Source organism: Phyllostomus discolor, chromosome 4 (genome assembly GCF_004126475.2).
Source record: "Phyllostomus discolor isolate MPI-MPIP mPhyDis1 chromosome 4, mPhyDis1.pri.v3, whole genome shotgun sequence".
Taxonomy (NCBI): domain Eukaryota; kingdom Metazoa; phylum Chordata; class Mammalia; order Chiroptera; family Phyllostomidae; genus Phyllostomus; species Phyllostomus discolor.
This window is the reverse complement of record NC_040906.2, coordinates 31,960,531-31,976,438: the sequence shown is the minus strand read 5'-3', so window position 1 is coordinate 31,976,438 and position 15,908 is coordinate 31,960,531. Positions and strand designations below refer to the sequence as shown.

The 15,908-nt window shown below is 42.4% G+C and overlaps 1 protein-coding gene across 12 annotated transcripts in view; it reads right to left on the bottom strand.

The window, feature by feature from the left end:
* The window catches only part of ANKRD44 (ankyrin repeat domain 44), a 296,575-nt gene that overhangs the window by 30,488 nt on the left and 250,179 nt on the right, over positions 1–15,908 (bottom strand). For all 12 annotated transcript variants that reach the window (XM_036023135.1, XM_036023137.1, XM_036023141.1 and 9 more), the window contains exons 17-18: positions 10,331–10,402; positions 34–235 (exon numbers count right to left, since the gene is read on the bottom strand). In XM_036023135.1, coding sequence (XP_035879028.1) covers positions 34–235; positions 10,331–10,402 — 274 coding nt within the window. The remainder of the gene's footprint in view (positions 1–33; positions 236–10,330; positions 10,403–15,908) is intronic.

Sequence of the window (15,908 nt, the reverse complement as noted above, 5' to 3'; positions counted from 1 at the left end):
AACTAGGGTAACCAGACTCTTGACAACGCCTACCTGAGGCATGAAGTGGGGTTCTTTTGGTTACATTGTCTTTCACGAAGATGGATGCGCCCTGGTTGATAAGTGCTTCCACACATTCTGTGTGACCCTTAAAGGCCGCCAGATCCAGAGCAGTGCGGCCTTTCTCATCCCTGATGTCCAGGTCCACCAGCGACTGCAGAAGGACTTCCAAGGCTTGATGGTGCCCGTTGTAGGCCTGCAAAGAAGAAACCAATAACACAAATGTTTGCTTGCCTCTGGTACCACAACTATCCAAAGCTTCCAAGGTCACAGAGATTGCCCCAAAGAGCACATCAGAAAGACACTTGGGATAATTATGGAAACACAGGAAACCAAAGAGTTAGCCTGAAAAATCATATTACATGAAATTCACAGTCATAAGAGGCCTGTCCAGAAGGTATCCAGCCATATATGAAAAACAGACATTTATTGAAGAAAACAGAAGATACAAGAAACATTGAATATAAGATAATGACACCTCAAAGCAGGCACCGTGGGACCTCACACAGTCCTCCCAATTGCCATTAGCTGCCCTATAGTATTTTCCTGAATTTCATTGATAAGTCTAAAATCTCTTCCCTTTCAAAGGTGATTTTAGGTTTGGGAAAAGCCAGAAGTCATAAGGTGCCAAATCTGGGCTGTAAGGGGGCTAAGTCACCTGGGTGATTTGATGTTTGCCAAAAAGCTCTGCACATGATGCATGAGCAGGCACATTGTCATGATGAAGCTGCCAGTCACAAGTTGTCCATAGTTGTGGCCTTCTGAATCATCTGTATAGTTTCCATGGAGGAATGTTCAAGTTTAACACAAAATTTGATGCAGCTTCATTGCTCTATTTGCTCAGTCATTTTGAATGTGACAGCCACACAGTACACATGCTCACTCATGGTACTAGCCCACCGCTCCCACTGACTAATACAGTGAAGTCATCATTGTTCATGCACGTGCATTCCAGTCCAGTCTTTTTGGCTGCTGTGTTACTTCGATGTCGTGTAAACCATTCTCATTATATTAACAATGGCTGGGTTTTTTCTGGACAGACCTCATATATATGAGGAAATATGTATATATACACACACACACATTGACACACATGAATTCTTTCATATCCTTTTTTTTGACAAATAATTTGCCCCAAAGGCACTAAATGTATCAATGGTAGTCTTATATTTATATCTATCAATTTACTAATCTAATACAGGCTAGTAGCTGAATGAATATATTCTTACAGCTGTCAGTTCAGTCCTAAACATATTGTCATGAATATTTTTTTAAGAGATTTCTGTTAAGTCCGGAAGAAAAAAGTTACTAAATACATGTGAACTTCATAATTCAACAGAGGCACATAGACCTTATTAGAGTTCAACGTTTTAATTTCTAGCCACATGACCCTGGGAGAGTTTCCTAATTTCCCTTAGTTTGTTTCCTTGTCTATAAAATGAGAGCCAACAAAAGATGTTGCCCAGGGAAGATAAAAAGAGATAAAACTGTACAGGCTTTTCATAATATCTTATACAAAGTGAATGCCTCCTCCTCTCTCCTTTACTTCTTCGTTGATTATAATGAAAACATAGAAAAAAGTATGGAAATATGTTCTATGTACCAGTGCCAAGTTCAGACTTGTTCTCAGGTCCTATGCTATGTTAAGGGTAAGAGCCTTCATACTACCAAAAGAACAAAATCAAAAGTCTGAAAGATGATCTGTATTAAATCTATAACATAAAAAATGTATATGTGCACCTAAGACAAAGGACATTGAAATAAAGAAAAGAAAAGGATAAAAATACGGAGAGAAGGGAACAGGAGGAGGACGGGAAGTAGGGAAGGAGAGAGAGGAAAAGCCTGCTTCAGCAGCCCACGTCCCCTCTTTGCCTCCTGTACTTTTTATTTTTCTGTTGCAGTGATTACTCAAGGTATAATTTATTTGAAAAAAGGTTTAGCACAGAAAAGAACTAATTTCCTTATTATACAAAGAGCTCTTATAAGCCATTTTAAAAACTGGAAAAATGTGCAAAGGGCATAAAAAGGTAGCTCACAGAAAAAGAAATATAAAAGGTCAATAAACATATGAAAAAATATGTATATTGTTATGGTACTATTTTTAAACTAAAGATTGGCAATGATTAAGTTTAGCCATGTCCAATATTAGTCAAGAAGAGTGAAAAAAGCAATCTTACACTCTGTTGGTGGGAATATAGATTGGTGTGACATTTGTGGACAGCAATTTGACAAAATCTACTGAAAAAACCCTAAGTTGCAAATAGTACCCATAGCATGACCTCATTTATACAAAAAACAAGATACCTAGATATACATATATCTCTATATATATGTGTACTGTGTTATGCATAGCAAATTTTAGATGACAAGAGAAACCACTAACCTCTAGAAATGACAGGCAATGAACAAATGGGCTTTTTTCACCTTATCTTTTTAAAAATCACTTAAATATTTTCTTCTGAGTATATGTTATCAAGAATAACAAAGATTAGAGAAATCAAAAGTACTAAGAGTTGTTTTAAAACTTTCTCATTACATTATTTTTGTGAATTATCATGGTCATTATATTATGCATTAAATATATTTATTCAAAACCATGAACTCATATACTGATGAATTCAAAAATCCATTCCTGTTCCAACTCTTTTACTTCCAGACTTGTACATTAAACTGCCTATTGCTATTTCTACTTAAATGTCTAATAGGTGTCTTAAGTCAAATATGTCTCAGACCATATTCTTTTTTTTTCATATTTTCTATTGCTGTTCAAGTACAGTTGTCTCCATTTCCCTGACCACCACACCCCCTACCCCAACCCTCCCCACTTCCTACCTTTGATCCTACCCCCTTTGGCTTTATCCCTGTGTCCTTTATACATGTTCCTGACAACCCTTCCCCTTTGCCCCCCATTATCCCCTCCCACCTCCCCTCTGATGACTGTCAGTTTTTTCTTAATTTCAATGTCTCTGATTATATTTTTGCTTGCTTGTTTGTTTTGTTGATTAGGTTCCATTTATAGGTGAAATTATATGGTATTTGTCTTTTACTGTCTGGCTTATTTCACTTAGCATAATGCTCTCCAGATCCATCCATGTTATCACAAAGGGTAGGAGCTCCTTCTTTCTTTCTGCTGCATAGAATTCCATTGTGTAAATGTACCATAGTTTTTTGATCCATTCATTTACTGATGGGCACTCAGGTTGCTTCCAGCATTTGGTTATTGTAAATTGTGCTGCTATGAACATTGAGGTGCATGGGTTCTTTTGGATTGGTGTTTCAGGGTTCTTAGGACATAATCCTAGCAGTGGAATTGCTGGGGCAAAAGGCAGTTCCATTTTTAGTTTTCTGAGGAAACTCCATACTGTTTTCCACAGTGGCTGCACCATCTGCATTCCCACCAACAGTGCACTAGGGTTCCCTTTTCTCCACAACCTTGCCAGTGCTTGTTGTTTGTTGATTTGGCTATTATGGCCATTCTGACTGATGTGAAGTGGTCATACCGTATTCTTTTTATTTTTTTAATTTTTTTATTTTTATTTTTAGAGAGGGGAGGGAGAAAGAGAGAGAGAGAAACATGAATGTGCGGTTGCTGGGGGCCGTGGCCTGCAACCCAGGCATGTGCCCTGACTGGGAATCGAACCTGCGATGCTTTGGTTCACAGCCCACGCTCAATCCACTGAGCTACGCCAGCCAGGGCGTCATAACGTATTCTTAATTTCACTCCCCAAACCTGCTCCACCTGTGGCCTTCCCCATTTCAGTAAATGACAACTTTATTCTTCTAGTTGCTCAGGCTCAAAACTTTGGCGTCATCTTCATGTTCCCTCTTAATCACAGGGTTGTAGTCCTGGAACATTGGGGCAAGTGAATGCTGAACAATAGCCTCTCTCTACCCCTACACTCCCCCTCACCAACCTTGCCATGCATGGCCTGTTACAGGGTGGTGTCTTCTGAGCAGAAGGGACACCTTTTGTTAACCACACAGAGACACCATCAGCTTCTCATGCATATGGCAGGCAAACATCTACCCAGAAGGCTTTTCTAATCCCCACAGGTAGCTGTGTGACTAGCACCAGCTTTCAAGGCCATGATCATCTATCTCCACATGCAAGCCATGATCATCTCTATTCTCTCTTTAAAATATATCTAGAATCTATCCAGTCCTCACCAGACCACGATCCTTTTTCCAGGATGATGGCAAAAGCTTCCCTTTCCATCCTTGCCCCCTTGCAATCTATGATCAACACAGTCACCAGATGAAATCACCTAATACCCAGGCTGGACATATCACTCCTTCACGGGAAATAGCCTATGACTTCTTCCCTCATTGATCATGAACTTAAAAACTTTCCATGGCCATTCGGGCCCTTCAGATCCAGCTTCCCTCTACCCTGGTCATCAGCATACCCCCTCACTTACCCTGTTCTAGCCACACTGTCCCCACTATGGTTAAATACCTGCATTTCCTCCTCAGGGACACTGCATCTGAACTTTCTTTCCTCTGTCTGGAAGGCCCTTCCCCAGACAGCCACATAGCTTTCCCGGTACTTCTGCTTCAGACAGCACCTTATCTGGAGGCAGCCTCGAGCAAATGGCCCTGCACCCTCCTCCACCTCGACACACTCCCAGACACTCTCCACCACACTGGTCCTGGTGTATTTTATCTTCATAGCACTTTAAATATCTTTAAAAAGATATTAAAAACAAAGGTAGTAAAAAGTTCTCATCACAAGAAAAAAGTGTGCAACTATATAATGGGATGGACATTAACAGACTTACTGTGGTGATCATTTGGCAGTACATACAAATACCAAATCTCCATGCTGCATACCTGAAACTAACACCATGCTGTATGTCAATCATAACTCAACACAAAGCAAAAAAAAAGTAGTAAATATTCAAAACATATTGCTTCCTAATTACTTGGTTAGACTTTACAATTATTTATGCCCTTGAGGTTATTCACATCCCTTGCATCTGTCTTGTGGAAACGCCCTGTTATCGTGAGCGACTGCACATCAGTGTGTAGCCCGCATGGCTCTGGTGACCTGCTACACATCGACTGGCTTGTTTATTGCCTGTGGCTGTAGGCACTGTCCCCGTGTTGTTCACAGCGGTGTTCTAGAGTCATGCCTGGCACATAGTAGACACTCAACAACTATTTGAAGAGTAAGTGAATGAATATAAATTCTCAGTATCATTTATTAGGATTAGTGGTAGGAATGTGTTTCTTAAAGAGCATCTATTTTATTGAGGGCACTGTGCCGAGCACTCTAGCTTTAGCGTCTGATTTAGTCTTTGCAAACGTCATTTTTATAGATGAAAAACAAAACAAAACAGGGAATGTTGTTCATTGAGTCATCCAAGATCACTTAGCTAGTAAATGACTGTCAGGATTTGAAACCCAGAATCTATGACCACTAAGACCTGTGCTTTTAGGCACTGTGTTCTAATTTTTCCCAGTAATTCCATTTAATTGACTTTCATACAAAATACTATTGTCTCTACATACAATGGCACAGAGACTGGATTAACAAATATCAAATCAGAAACCCACACCCCTTCTCTAGAAGGCTCAACATGGAGGTAAAATAAGCTATGAAGCAAGAAGGTTTACTCTGGGCTAACTTCTAGAATATCAATCTTTCTTGAGACAGAAAAATAAGTTCCTTTACTGCCTTTCTGACCTGCACTTGCTATGCAAACCTAACGGCATAGGATCACAAGTCTTTATTCGAACCTAAATTCTGCAGCGATAGCTTTTATTGAGCATTTGCTCTGTGTCAGGCAGTGCTAGACATGTAGCACTTTGTTTAGCTGTCACAGCAACCCATGGTTTGGGTACTATTGTTATGCCCATTTTACTCACAAGAACACAGAATGGCAGAGACATTATTGCCAAGCCCCTGCCCTCCCACCCAGGCCCCAGTCCACAGCCTTACTGGATGGAGGTGGGAATTGAAGGCAGACCACTCAGAGGCCAGAGCCTGAGTTGCTGCCTTTTCACGAGCTCCCATGGAAAGGGGGTAACGAGACTGAAAAGCATGTGGTTCTGTAGCGTTTTGTTATGGCCACTTCCAACTCATACAAAGAAGACAGGACAATGTACTGAATTCCCATATACTCATCACCTAGTCTCAGCCATTATCCACTCAGGCCATGGGGGGTCTTTAAGGCAACTCGAGAGCACCTACCCTCTGTAAGGGCTGTGGTAACAGGATCATCTACATCAGGGTGTAAATCAGTCCATCTCACCTGGGCTTGAGCATGTGGCTTATTTTGAAAACTGACTTTGCATAACACTTCCCCTCATTTGAAACTGGAATGATAGCAACTGATTCAGCCTGTGCAGAAACCCTGACTCCACACCAAAGGGAAATGACTCCACATAGATGCCAGCAGATTCTAGAGGCTATCTGCAAACAGTGGCTGCTTCAGTGGCAGTTACTGTTATGACAAAAACAGTCAACATTTTAATTTCTGTCCGTCTGGCAGCCTAGGAAAATACAAGCGTCAACTTGTAAGTTGCATGCACATCTACAAAGCATGAGGGGGAACACATTTAGATTTAATGAAGGGAGACTCACAAGGGAAGGAGAAACGGGCCAGGAAGGGAGTGGGCGGGCCAGCATCAGCCTTGCTCAGCCCAGCAGAGCCACACCCCAGGGCACTGAAAGTAGGTGCTGACTTAAGAACTGACTCCTTGAAAGGACCCCTGCACTTTCTCCTTTCGACCTCCCCACGAAAAGAATCAATCCACTAGCATGTGTTAAAGTTAAAGAGGCTTCACATCAAAACAAAATGGAGTGAGCCCTGCTGGTAATTAGAAAAGCTTCAGAATTCTAATCCATATTTTCTTCTATACCAGGTTCTTGAAAACTCTCTTAAAGAAAGAACGGATAAAAGTCCAGTTTTACCTATAGAATCCTTCTGGTTTCTTCCTTTAGTCTAATTCTGTGATTTCCAACTGGTGTGCCAGAAGAATTTTTAAAACCAGCAATACCTGACTATTTGGTCAGGGGCACTGACCTCTTTTCCAAGACTGTCAAACAAAAAGCAACAACAGCCAGCACAACAATAGCTGTCCTGTGTGAATGAATCAAAATGATACCTACTTTTGTTGTCAGATCTGCAAAAAAATTATTTTGCAGTGTGATGCATAATTTTAGTAATTAGTTTGTGTGTGCCATGAGATGAAAAAGGTAGAAAATTGCTGGTCTAGTCTGCAGCTCTCAAATTTTAGTGTGCATACACATCACAATACAGAATTGAAAGCACAGAGTTTTGTACTAAACTTCAAGGGCAATAGAAGGGGAATAATAAAGGTAACTTTGATTATACAAGAACTTTCATTTACCTTCGCACTTCATAGCTTAACCCTATTAAAAAAAACTACCATATAATATGGAATTCTATTTTATAGTTAAATGTATGATTCCCTCTTTAGGCAGTTATATGGCTTTTGGAGTATATTTAAAAAGTATAAAATAAAGCTTTACATTTCCTGAAAGAGACTTGAGTGGTCAGCAAAGGAGTCCTTCTTATGTCAGCGGTACATGATGACAATTGTCCTATTTTTCCTTCTATTCCCAACTTAAACCAGGTGTTTAGTAGGTAATTCCACAATAACTAAAGGAGGAAGTCACACACACACACACCAAATATGCTGGTTCAAAAAGCATGTCACATTTTGGCTTTCACAGGCAACCCAGTTTGAGTCTTTGCTGGAGGGAGCAAACCTTTTAAATTGTTTTTACAAAATACCTTAAATCTCATTAGGTAACACATATTTTTGAAATGTGATTAACTTCTTTGAACTTCTTAGATTGGAACTGCCAGCCACTAGGAGAAAAGACTTGAGATCGCAACAGAATGCATGAAACAATGGGCCCATCTGGAAATCTCGACAGCTGGAGCCCTTCATCTGCATAGCCCTGTGTCTCGATTTAATTTTTTCAAGTGGTTGAAAATGCTTATGAAATTCACTGGGCTGATAACCCTGGAGACTTGAATCATTCAGCCAGGAAATGGTAACTCGGGGCAGGTCAGGTATCTGTGGCCATCAAGTTTGAGGGCATCTGGTTCCATTTCATTGCTAGAATGCTTTCACCTAAGATATAATATGCCTTGGGTTTTTATCAAGTTAATTGGTACAGAGGCCCCTGGAGAGGGTGATGGGCATACTTGTGGAGTTCTTGAAGAAAAAAAAAATTTTTTAAAGAGTTAGCATTTAGAGAGCAAGAATAAAATAGTTTTAGAATTAACCCACTGCAATCACCCTGGTCAAAGTCACTGTCACCATTGTTTGCCTGGTTATCTTCCTTCTGTTTTTGCTTTTTGACAATTTAAATGCAACACGCTTTTAAAACAAAAGTCATATCACCTCATCTATCTCTCAAACTTCTCCAAATGGTATCCTATTCTGCTCAGAGCAAAAGTCAAAGTTCTTAAAATGGAGCATAAAGCCCCTGTGCCTGCCCACCCCGACCCCGACCATCTCCCTCACTGCTCTCAGCAGCCACAGTGGTTTCCTTGCTCTGCTGGTAACATGCCAAGCATGCTCTTACCTTTGCGCTTCTGCCTAGAACAGTCTTCTGTCAGATATCAACATGAGTGGCTCTAAGGTTCAAGTGTGGGATTCTACGCTATGTCAGGCAGTACCCTGTCTACTACTTCAATACTCTCGACCTCGCTGACACCATTTGTAGCACCTGTGGCACTTGTCACCAACTGGCACGGTGTATGTGTACTTGCCTATTGTCTCTCCTAGACTGGAAACTCTTCCAGGACAGAGGCTGGGTTCTGTTTATTGCAACATCTCCAGTTCCTGGAACAGTGCTTAGTACATGCATAGTCAGCATATGTCAAATGAAAGGACAGTATTCATGTTAACAATGGTGAGGATGAAGCGAGCTGGTTGCACAAATGTGCACACACTGTTCTGCGTTACGTGCATGAACTCATGTCATCCCCCCATGGTCTTATGGTAGAGGCACTGCTATTCTCCCTTATTGTGGGTAAAGAAACCGAGACACGAGTGGTTAGCTACTTAGCCAAGATCATACAACAAACAATCACATAAGTTAACAAACTGGAAAAGGTTTGGAGACCCTTAACTAACTCACTCCTTTTAATTTACAGGTGGGAAACCATGTCCAGGTGAGTTGCTAATGAGAAGGCTCGGGGCTGGGACCTCTTCCCCAAAGGAGGAGTGTTCTCCAAAACACTCCTGTGTCCAGTGTCCTCTGTGTTCTCCAAAATCTCCATCTCAAATTAATGACACTGAATAAGCGCTTATGTATGCATGGTAATATTAGGAGATTAGATGAAATGTCATGACAGTGAAACAGAGACCCAGCCCCTTTCCCCTCTTCCCAGCGTTGTCTCTGGGTGCACCCAAATATCTCTGTGGCAGTGGACCAAGGGCCTCCAATTCAGCAGCACCTTGGGCAAGGGAGTGGCTGGTGCTGGGTGTGGCTGCCCCGCAGAGAGGCTCCTGGAGAACAGCGACTGATGGTCAGCTGCTGGACAGCACTGTCGGCCAGGCCCTGCCAGAGGCTGAGTGGTGGGCCAGCTGGCTCAGCTGAGTCACCCCCATGAAGGGTGTGGGGACCGATCATCACTCTGAGCATTTCTCTTTAATGACTGGGGTGCACAGTGGAAGCTTTGCTGGTGCTGGCACTCCTCTTCCACCCCTCCTGCCCCGATCGCCTCCAGCTCGGCAGCCTCTCTGAGACCCTGACGCCAAGTGCACGCAGACACAGCACAGCTGCGATGGTGAATGCGCTCATCTCACTCTCATGAGTTTGCACTCAAATATCTCAACTTTTCAACCGTAGTGTTAAAACTGTGCTGTTTAATGACCTATAGCACGCATACTTGTGTATTGTCTCTCATCAAATCTCTTAAATGGAAATATTTTCTTTGGATTCCCTCATTTTATTGATTTCACTACTAGATAAGAATTTTAAAGATTGTTAAAAGTTATAACCTTCACTTGCTAAGGACACTGAGGTAAAGGTTTTATGCACGTAGTCTCTTTTCCTTCATTTTTCAGATGGGAAAACTGAGGCTCAGGCAGGGTAAGTCATGTGTCGAAGGTTGTCTACAGTCAGTGGGTGCAGCTAGGGCTGGAGCTTGAAGCAGTCTTTCTCTGAAGAGGCTGAGCCTTTACCCAAGTCCTGTTTTCATCATTTCTGCATTCCTATGCTTTCATTTTCAGAGCAGCCTAGTTTGAGGAACACTGAAGCTCTTTTTGTAGCAAGCAAGGTTGCCCACAGCATCTCACTTACGGCTAAGTGGAGCGGACTCTTCGTAGCACCGGAATCTGATTCTTCAAAACCACTGTTGGTTCTTTCCAGAAGCTATGGAAGATGAAAAGAAGACAACAGTGCATAAGTGCAATTTGCAAAAGGGACCCTACTTCATCATAAATGAGAAAGAAGGTGTCAGAAACTTAAGAAATTTTGCAACTTATCAGCAATAAAAGAAATCCGACATGGCATACCAAAACAAACACGCGAACTGAATATTTCAACTTTTAGACCACCTCAGCATTTGCTATTCAAAAAAGGCTTTCACACTTCAAAGGGTGCTCAGCCTCCCCAGTCCGAAAAAATAATTCACGTGAAGTTCACTTTCACCCACCAGATGGTAATAATGAAAAATTACAATGCCTAGTTCATTCCATTAGCAAACACACATACACTGGGGGTGGTGTTCTAAAAGACATCCAAATCTCCTGTTCTCATGGACCTTGTATTGTAGAGAAACAAAGCAAATAAATAAATAAATAAATACACAAATAAAAACCACCCGGTATTGATATATGCTATGATGAAAATAAAAGGACATGAAGAGATAGGAGTGACTGGGAAGTTACTTTGTGACTGAAGGTCAGGGAAGGCCTTTCTAAGGAGGACCCAGGTGAGGCAAGACCTGAATAAAAAGAAAAATTACACCCAGCAGCAGTGTGGCAGGAGAGCACTCTGGGAGGGGGAGTAGTTGGTGCAAATGCATCAAGGGGGGTGGGGTGAGCAGAGTGAATACAAGGAACAGAAAGGACAGTGTGACCAGGGCATAATGTTGGCTAGGGTGCCAGGAAAAAAAGACATTCTCAGGGCATCTAGGTGGAAAAACAAGTTGTTAAGACATTTCTCGGCAATCTGTGCATACCTTTGACCCTAGGAATTCATTGCCAATGAATACACAGTGCACAATGTTGCACGTATAAAGAAACTTACTCATTCAACAAATATTTGATAGATGATCACCCATGTGCCCAGACTCTATCCCAGACACTGAAGATTTAGTAACACATATTTACAGATCCATTTTTTCTCATAGGGGGTGGGTAGACAATAAAAGAAAGAAGTTTTTTTTTTTTTAGTTAATTAGAAAGTAGCGGGTGCTACAGAAAAAACAGAACAGAGAAGGAGAGTTTGGAGGGTCGAAGGGAAGGTCAGTTTGCAACTTTCAGTCGGGTGAGCAGAGATGATGGTCTTACTGAGCAGGCAATGGCCCAGCAAAGTCTTGAGGACAAGGGGAGAGCCTTGTGGATCCCTGGGAGAAGAGCATTCTAAGCGGAGTGGCCAGCAGTTGCCGAGTCCCTTAGGGAAAGGCGTGCTTAAGAACCTCAGGGAGGCTGAAGCAAAGTGAGGAAGAGTGAGAATGACAGGAAAGAAAATCAGAGAGAGGGCAGAAGTGTCATAAAGGGTCATCTGGGTTTAAGAATTTTTACTTTTATCTTGAGAAAGATGGAATTTTTAAAAAGATTTTATTCATTTATTTTCAGAGCTAGGGGAAGGGAGGGAGAAAGAGTAGGAGAGAAACATCAATGTGAGAGAGAAACATTGATCAGCTGCCTCTCGTACACACCCTGACCAGGGACTGAACTTGCAACCCAAGCAGGTGCCCTGACTGGAAATCGAACCAGCAAACTTTCATTTTGAGGGATGATGCCCAACCAACTGAGCCACACCTGTCAGGGCTACCTTGAGTGGGATGGAATTTCACTGGCCTGTTTTGAGCACAGGTGAGGACACAGGGACCACTGATGAGCTGGGGCAATCGTCCAAGGGTGAAATAACAATGTCTTGGACCAGAGGGAGCCACAGGGGTGAAGAGAGGCAATTGGATTGCAGATATTTTGGAGACAGAATAAACAGGACTTGCTGATGGATTGAATGTGAATGCAGGAGAAATAAAGAAGTCAGGAATGACTCCGGAAATGTTGTCCTAAGTAAATGGAAGGACAGAAGTTCCATGACCTGTGATGGAGAAGACTGTGAGTGGCATATGTATAGCGGGAAAGAGCCTAAGTTCAGTTTGGGAAATAAGTTTGGGGTGTTTTTAAAGCATCGAAAGGTGTATGTTAACCAGGCAGCTGTTGGGTGTGTGGGTGTGGAGTTCAGGGTACTGAAAGCTATAAAATAGGATGAGATGAGCCAGGGAGTAAGGAAACAGAAGGAAGACTGAGTCCTGGGACCCCAACACTGAGAGCTGGAGAGATGATGGGGAATGAATGAGCGAGGAGGCTTGGACTGAGCAGCTGAACTGGAAGGAACACTGGGTGAGCATGAGGCTCTGGGGGCCAAGAGAAGAGGCAGTTTCGATGACAGAATGAGTAGCCATGTCAGAAATCCTAACAGGTCAAGTAAACTGAGGCCTGAGAATCGGCCACTTGGTTTACCAACATGGAGGCTATTAGCAACTCTGTTAGGAGCAATTTATCAAAACACTGTTTATGGGGAAAAAGTAAACAGTAATGGGGATGCATTATATAAATTGCAGTGCTACATATCACCTCTTATGAATTTTCCCTTTTTATGTTGCCTTTAAGTTCTTTGCATGGGGACGCATCCTTAAGGACCAAAAATCCAACACCTACAGCCTCGGTGTGTGGTGAGCACAGTCACATACCCACTCCTGCCTTCTGACTGGTGGGCTGGGGCTGCCCGGTACCGCAGAGGCTGGGCAGCTAAAGCTGCAATTTCCAACACTCCTTTGAACTAGGGTTCCAGATGTGATTTAGGTTCTTCTAATGAGACCCACTGACCTGAAATTTTAATGACATCAGAGAGCAGGGGAAATCTCTGTGATTTCTGATGGCAAACACAGTCGTGGGGACTTTTGTTTGTTCGTTGTGCAGCTTCCTGCACACAGGCTACTCGCTTAGTGAGAGCAGAGGAGCCCTGGAAATCCAGGGTGTCCATTCTCTGCCGGGGTGGACCAGGCCGGTGCTGTGTGGCTGGAGGGCCAATTGTAGCGGCAGTGACCAGCCTGTCCCAGTATGTCAGCCAGGGTGACAGACAGCCATTCTGGGGGCTGCTTTCCAATTCCCTGTGTCCTGTTCACAGTCCCAGTGCATCAGTTCAGGCTTATTTTTGGAGGAACAGCCTACAGTCCCTCTTCCAGACATCCCAACAATTTTGTAAACACTGATTTTAAAAATGTGAATCTTTTTCTGCATAAAACAGCTAGCATAGATTCTGTTTCCTTCAAACAAATCCAGGCTGATTTAAAGAGTGACAGATTATTACAGAAGTTTTCCTCATGGAGGTGGCAAAGGGGAAATAGACTTCTCAATACACTGGGAAGCCAAATGTCCTAAAATCCACTGTATCCATTTTCCTCCCTGAAAATCTCAAAGTTGTTGAGGGGAGAAACACACTTTAAAGCCATATCTGTGGAATGATACTGCTTTCAAATTTTTAAAAAATTGCACTGATATGACTACATATACAGGAAAAAGGCCTAGAAATGCATCCCCTAAAATGTTTAATGCAATAACCCGAAAGTGGGCTTACAGAGGATTTTTATTTTCTTTTTTATCTTTTATTATCTTTTTTATCTTTTCTTTTTTGCAGTGACTGTATACTTTTCACAATCAGAAAACACTAAAGCTATTTCTGTTTGGGAAAAAAAGCTATTAACCTTCCTTTTCATTTAATAAATGGTGTCTACAGACCCCCAGATCAGTCCAGAACTCTTTTCTAATCAATGCGTGTGGAGCAAAACGTTTGGGTTCTTTGGTGGATCAAACAACAGTGGAGAACTTACCACCTAAGCACACAATTTTGAGCTTGCAAATAATACAATACAAATGAAGTATGAGATATTTTACATTTTGTTAGTGTGAGAGTAGAATATGGAACAATCTAAGATATGTTGGAATAATGAGAATACATTTAATTTTAACTTCAAAGCAAATAAATTTAAAACCAACTTGCCTTGCATAGTTGAAATAAAAGCAGCTTTAAAAGGCTAAAAAAACCCCAGCTGTTCTTTGCTTTGTTTTGCAACATTATCACCTGCAAGACTTCCTGGAATTGATAGTGTGTACCAACTGCAAATCCGGTCCTAGAATGAACTTTTAATCAAAGGAGCACAGAAGCATTTCCACCACTATCACAAACTCGATGAACAGAGACAAGAAGACAATATACTGTTTACAGCCACAAATTAGGCATGTTCCCAGAAGGTTTGCTACAGAATATGATTTTCCACATACAATACTTTGATCATACAAATAGCCTGTGGTGTTTTATTTCTGTCACTCACCACATATTTGCTGAGAATCCCTGGGCAGGACTCTGGGGTGGGCATCAGGGTTCAATGATGTAGCCAGCATATATAATCACCGACCCAAGAGAAGAGCTTAGAGGCTGGTGAGAGGCCCACAGAAGTTAACAGGTAATGAAAACAGTGAGGCAGGAGCTAGGATGCAAGTGATGTGGGAACACAAACAGATACCTGACCTAACGCTGGGGGTTGGGGAAGAAAGACCCCTCTGTAAAGGGAGATCTGGCCTGTGACCAGGACAGTAGGAGTCAGCCAAGCAAGGAGACAAGGGAGAAGTCCAGGCAGAAGGGAGAGGATGCGAGAGTAGTGAGTACAACGAACTAGAAATGCTTTAACTTTGATGAGACGAGAGTAGCATGTAGGGGTGAAGAAAGAATGAGGAGCAATGAGGCTGGAAAGGTAAGTGGACAACAGATTAGGTTTAGGGCAATCATATCATTCTTGTGCCACCCAGGGCATCTTTGAGAAGGATCGTTGTGCCAGGATGGCAGTTGTAGACCAGGACGTTAAATCAGGACAGCCAGTCAGAGTCACTGGAGTGCTTTAAGCAGGGAAGAGGCATAATCATGATCACATTTCTTGGGATTTATAAAAATCACTGCGGTTGCGGTGTGAAAAATGAACCATGGTGGTCCTAGGGGTGGGGACCGCCCCGCTCGAAGTGGGAAGAGTGGTTAGGATATTTCAACTATGGGGTTTCTAAATTGTGAATTATTAAGTTGCTGAGCACTGATGGTGGCCTGAACTGCAGAAGAGGCCATGGAAATGAAAGGTAGTGGGGGTATCCAAGAGTTTCTTTCATTCATTCATTCATTCATTCATTCAACAATTACTTACTGAGCACTCTGCTAGGCACTGACATTTTCAGTTCTAAAATAGTCCCTAACCACATGAGATTTATAATTTCTAGAAGGTGTAATGCAATGGGCACATTCACTGGGTGAGCTGTGGAGGGAGGGGAAGGGATAGAGTCAAGGACGACACCCTACTTTCTAGCTTTGTCAACAGGGTGAACGGAGATGCCTTCCTTAAGAAAGAAAGAGAAGACACAAGACAAGGGGAAAGGAAGATGTGTTGAGTTTTGTGGAACATTCAAGAGGAGAGGTGCGTTGGATAGATGGATATAACATTTGAAGCTCCGAAGAGGGATCTGGGCCGGAGAAATGGATTTGGGAGCTGTCAGCAGGCTGATACATGAAGCCCCCACTGTGGACGAGCCTGCGCAGGGAGAACGCATAATGAAGAGAAGGGCAAGGTGTGTCGGGCATGAGCCTCAGCAACCCCAGT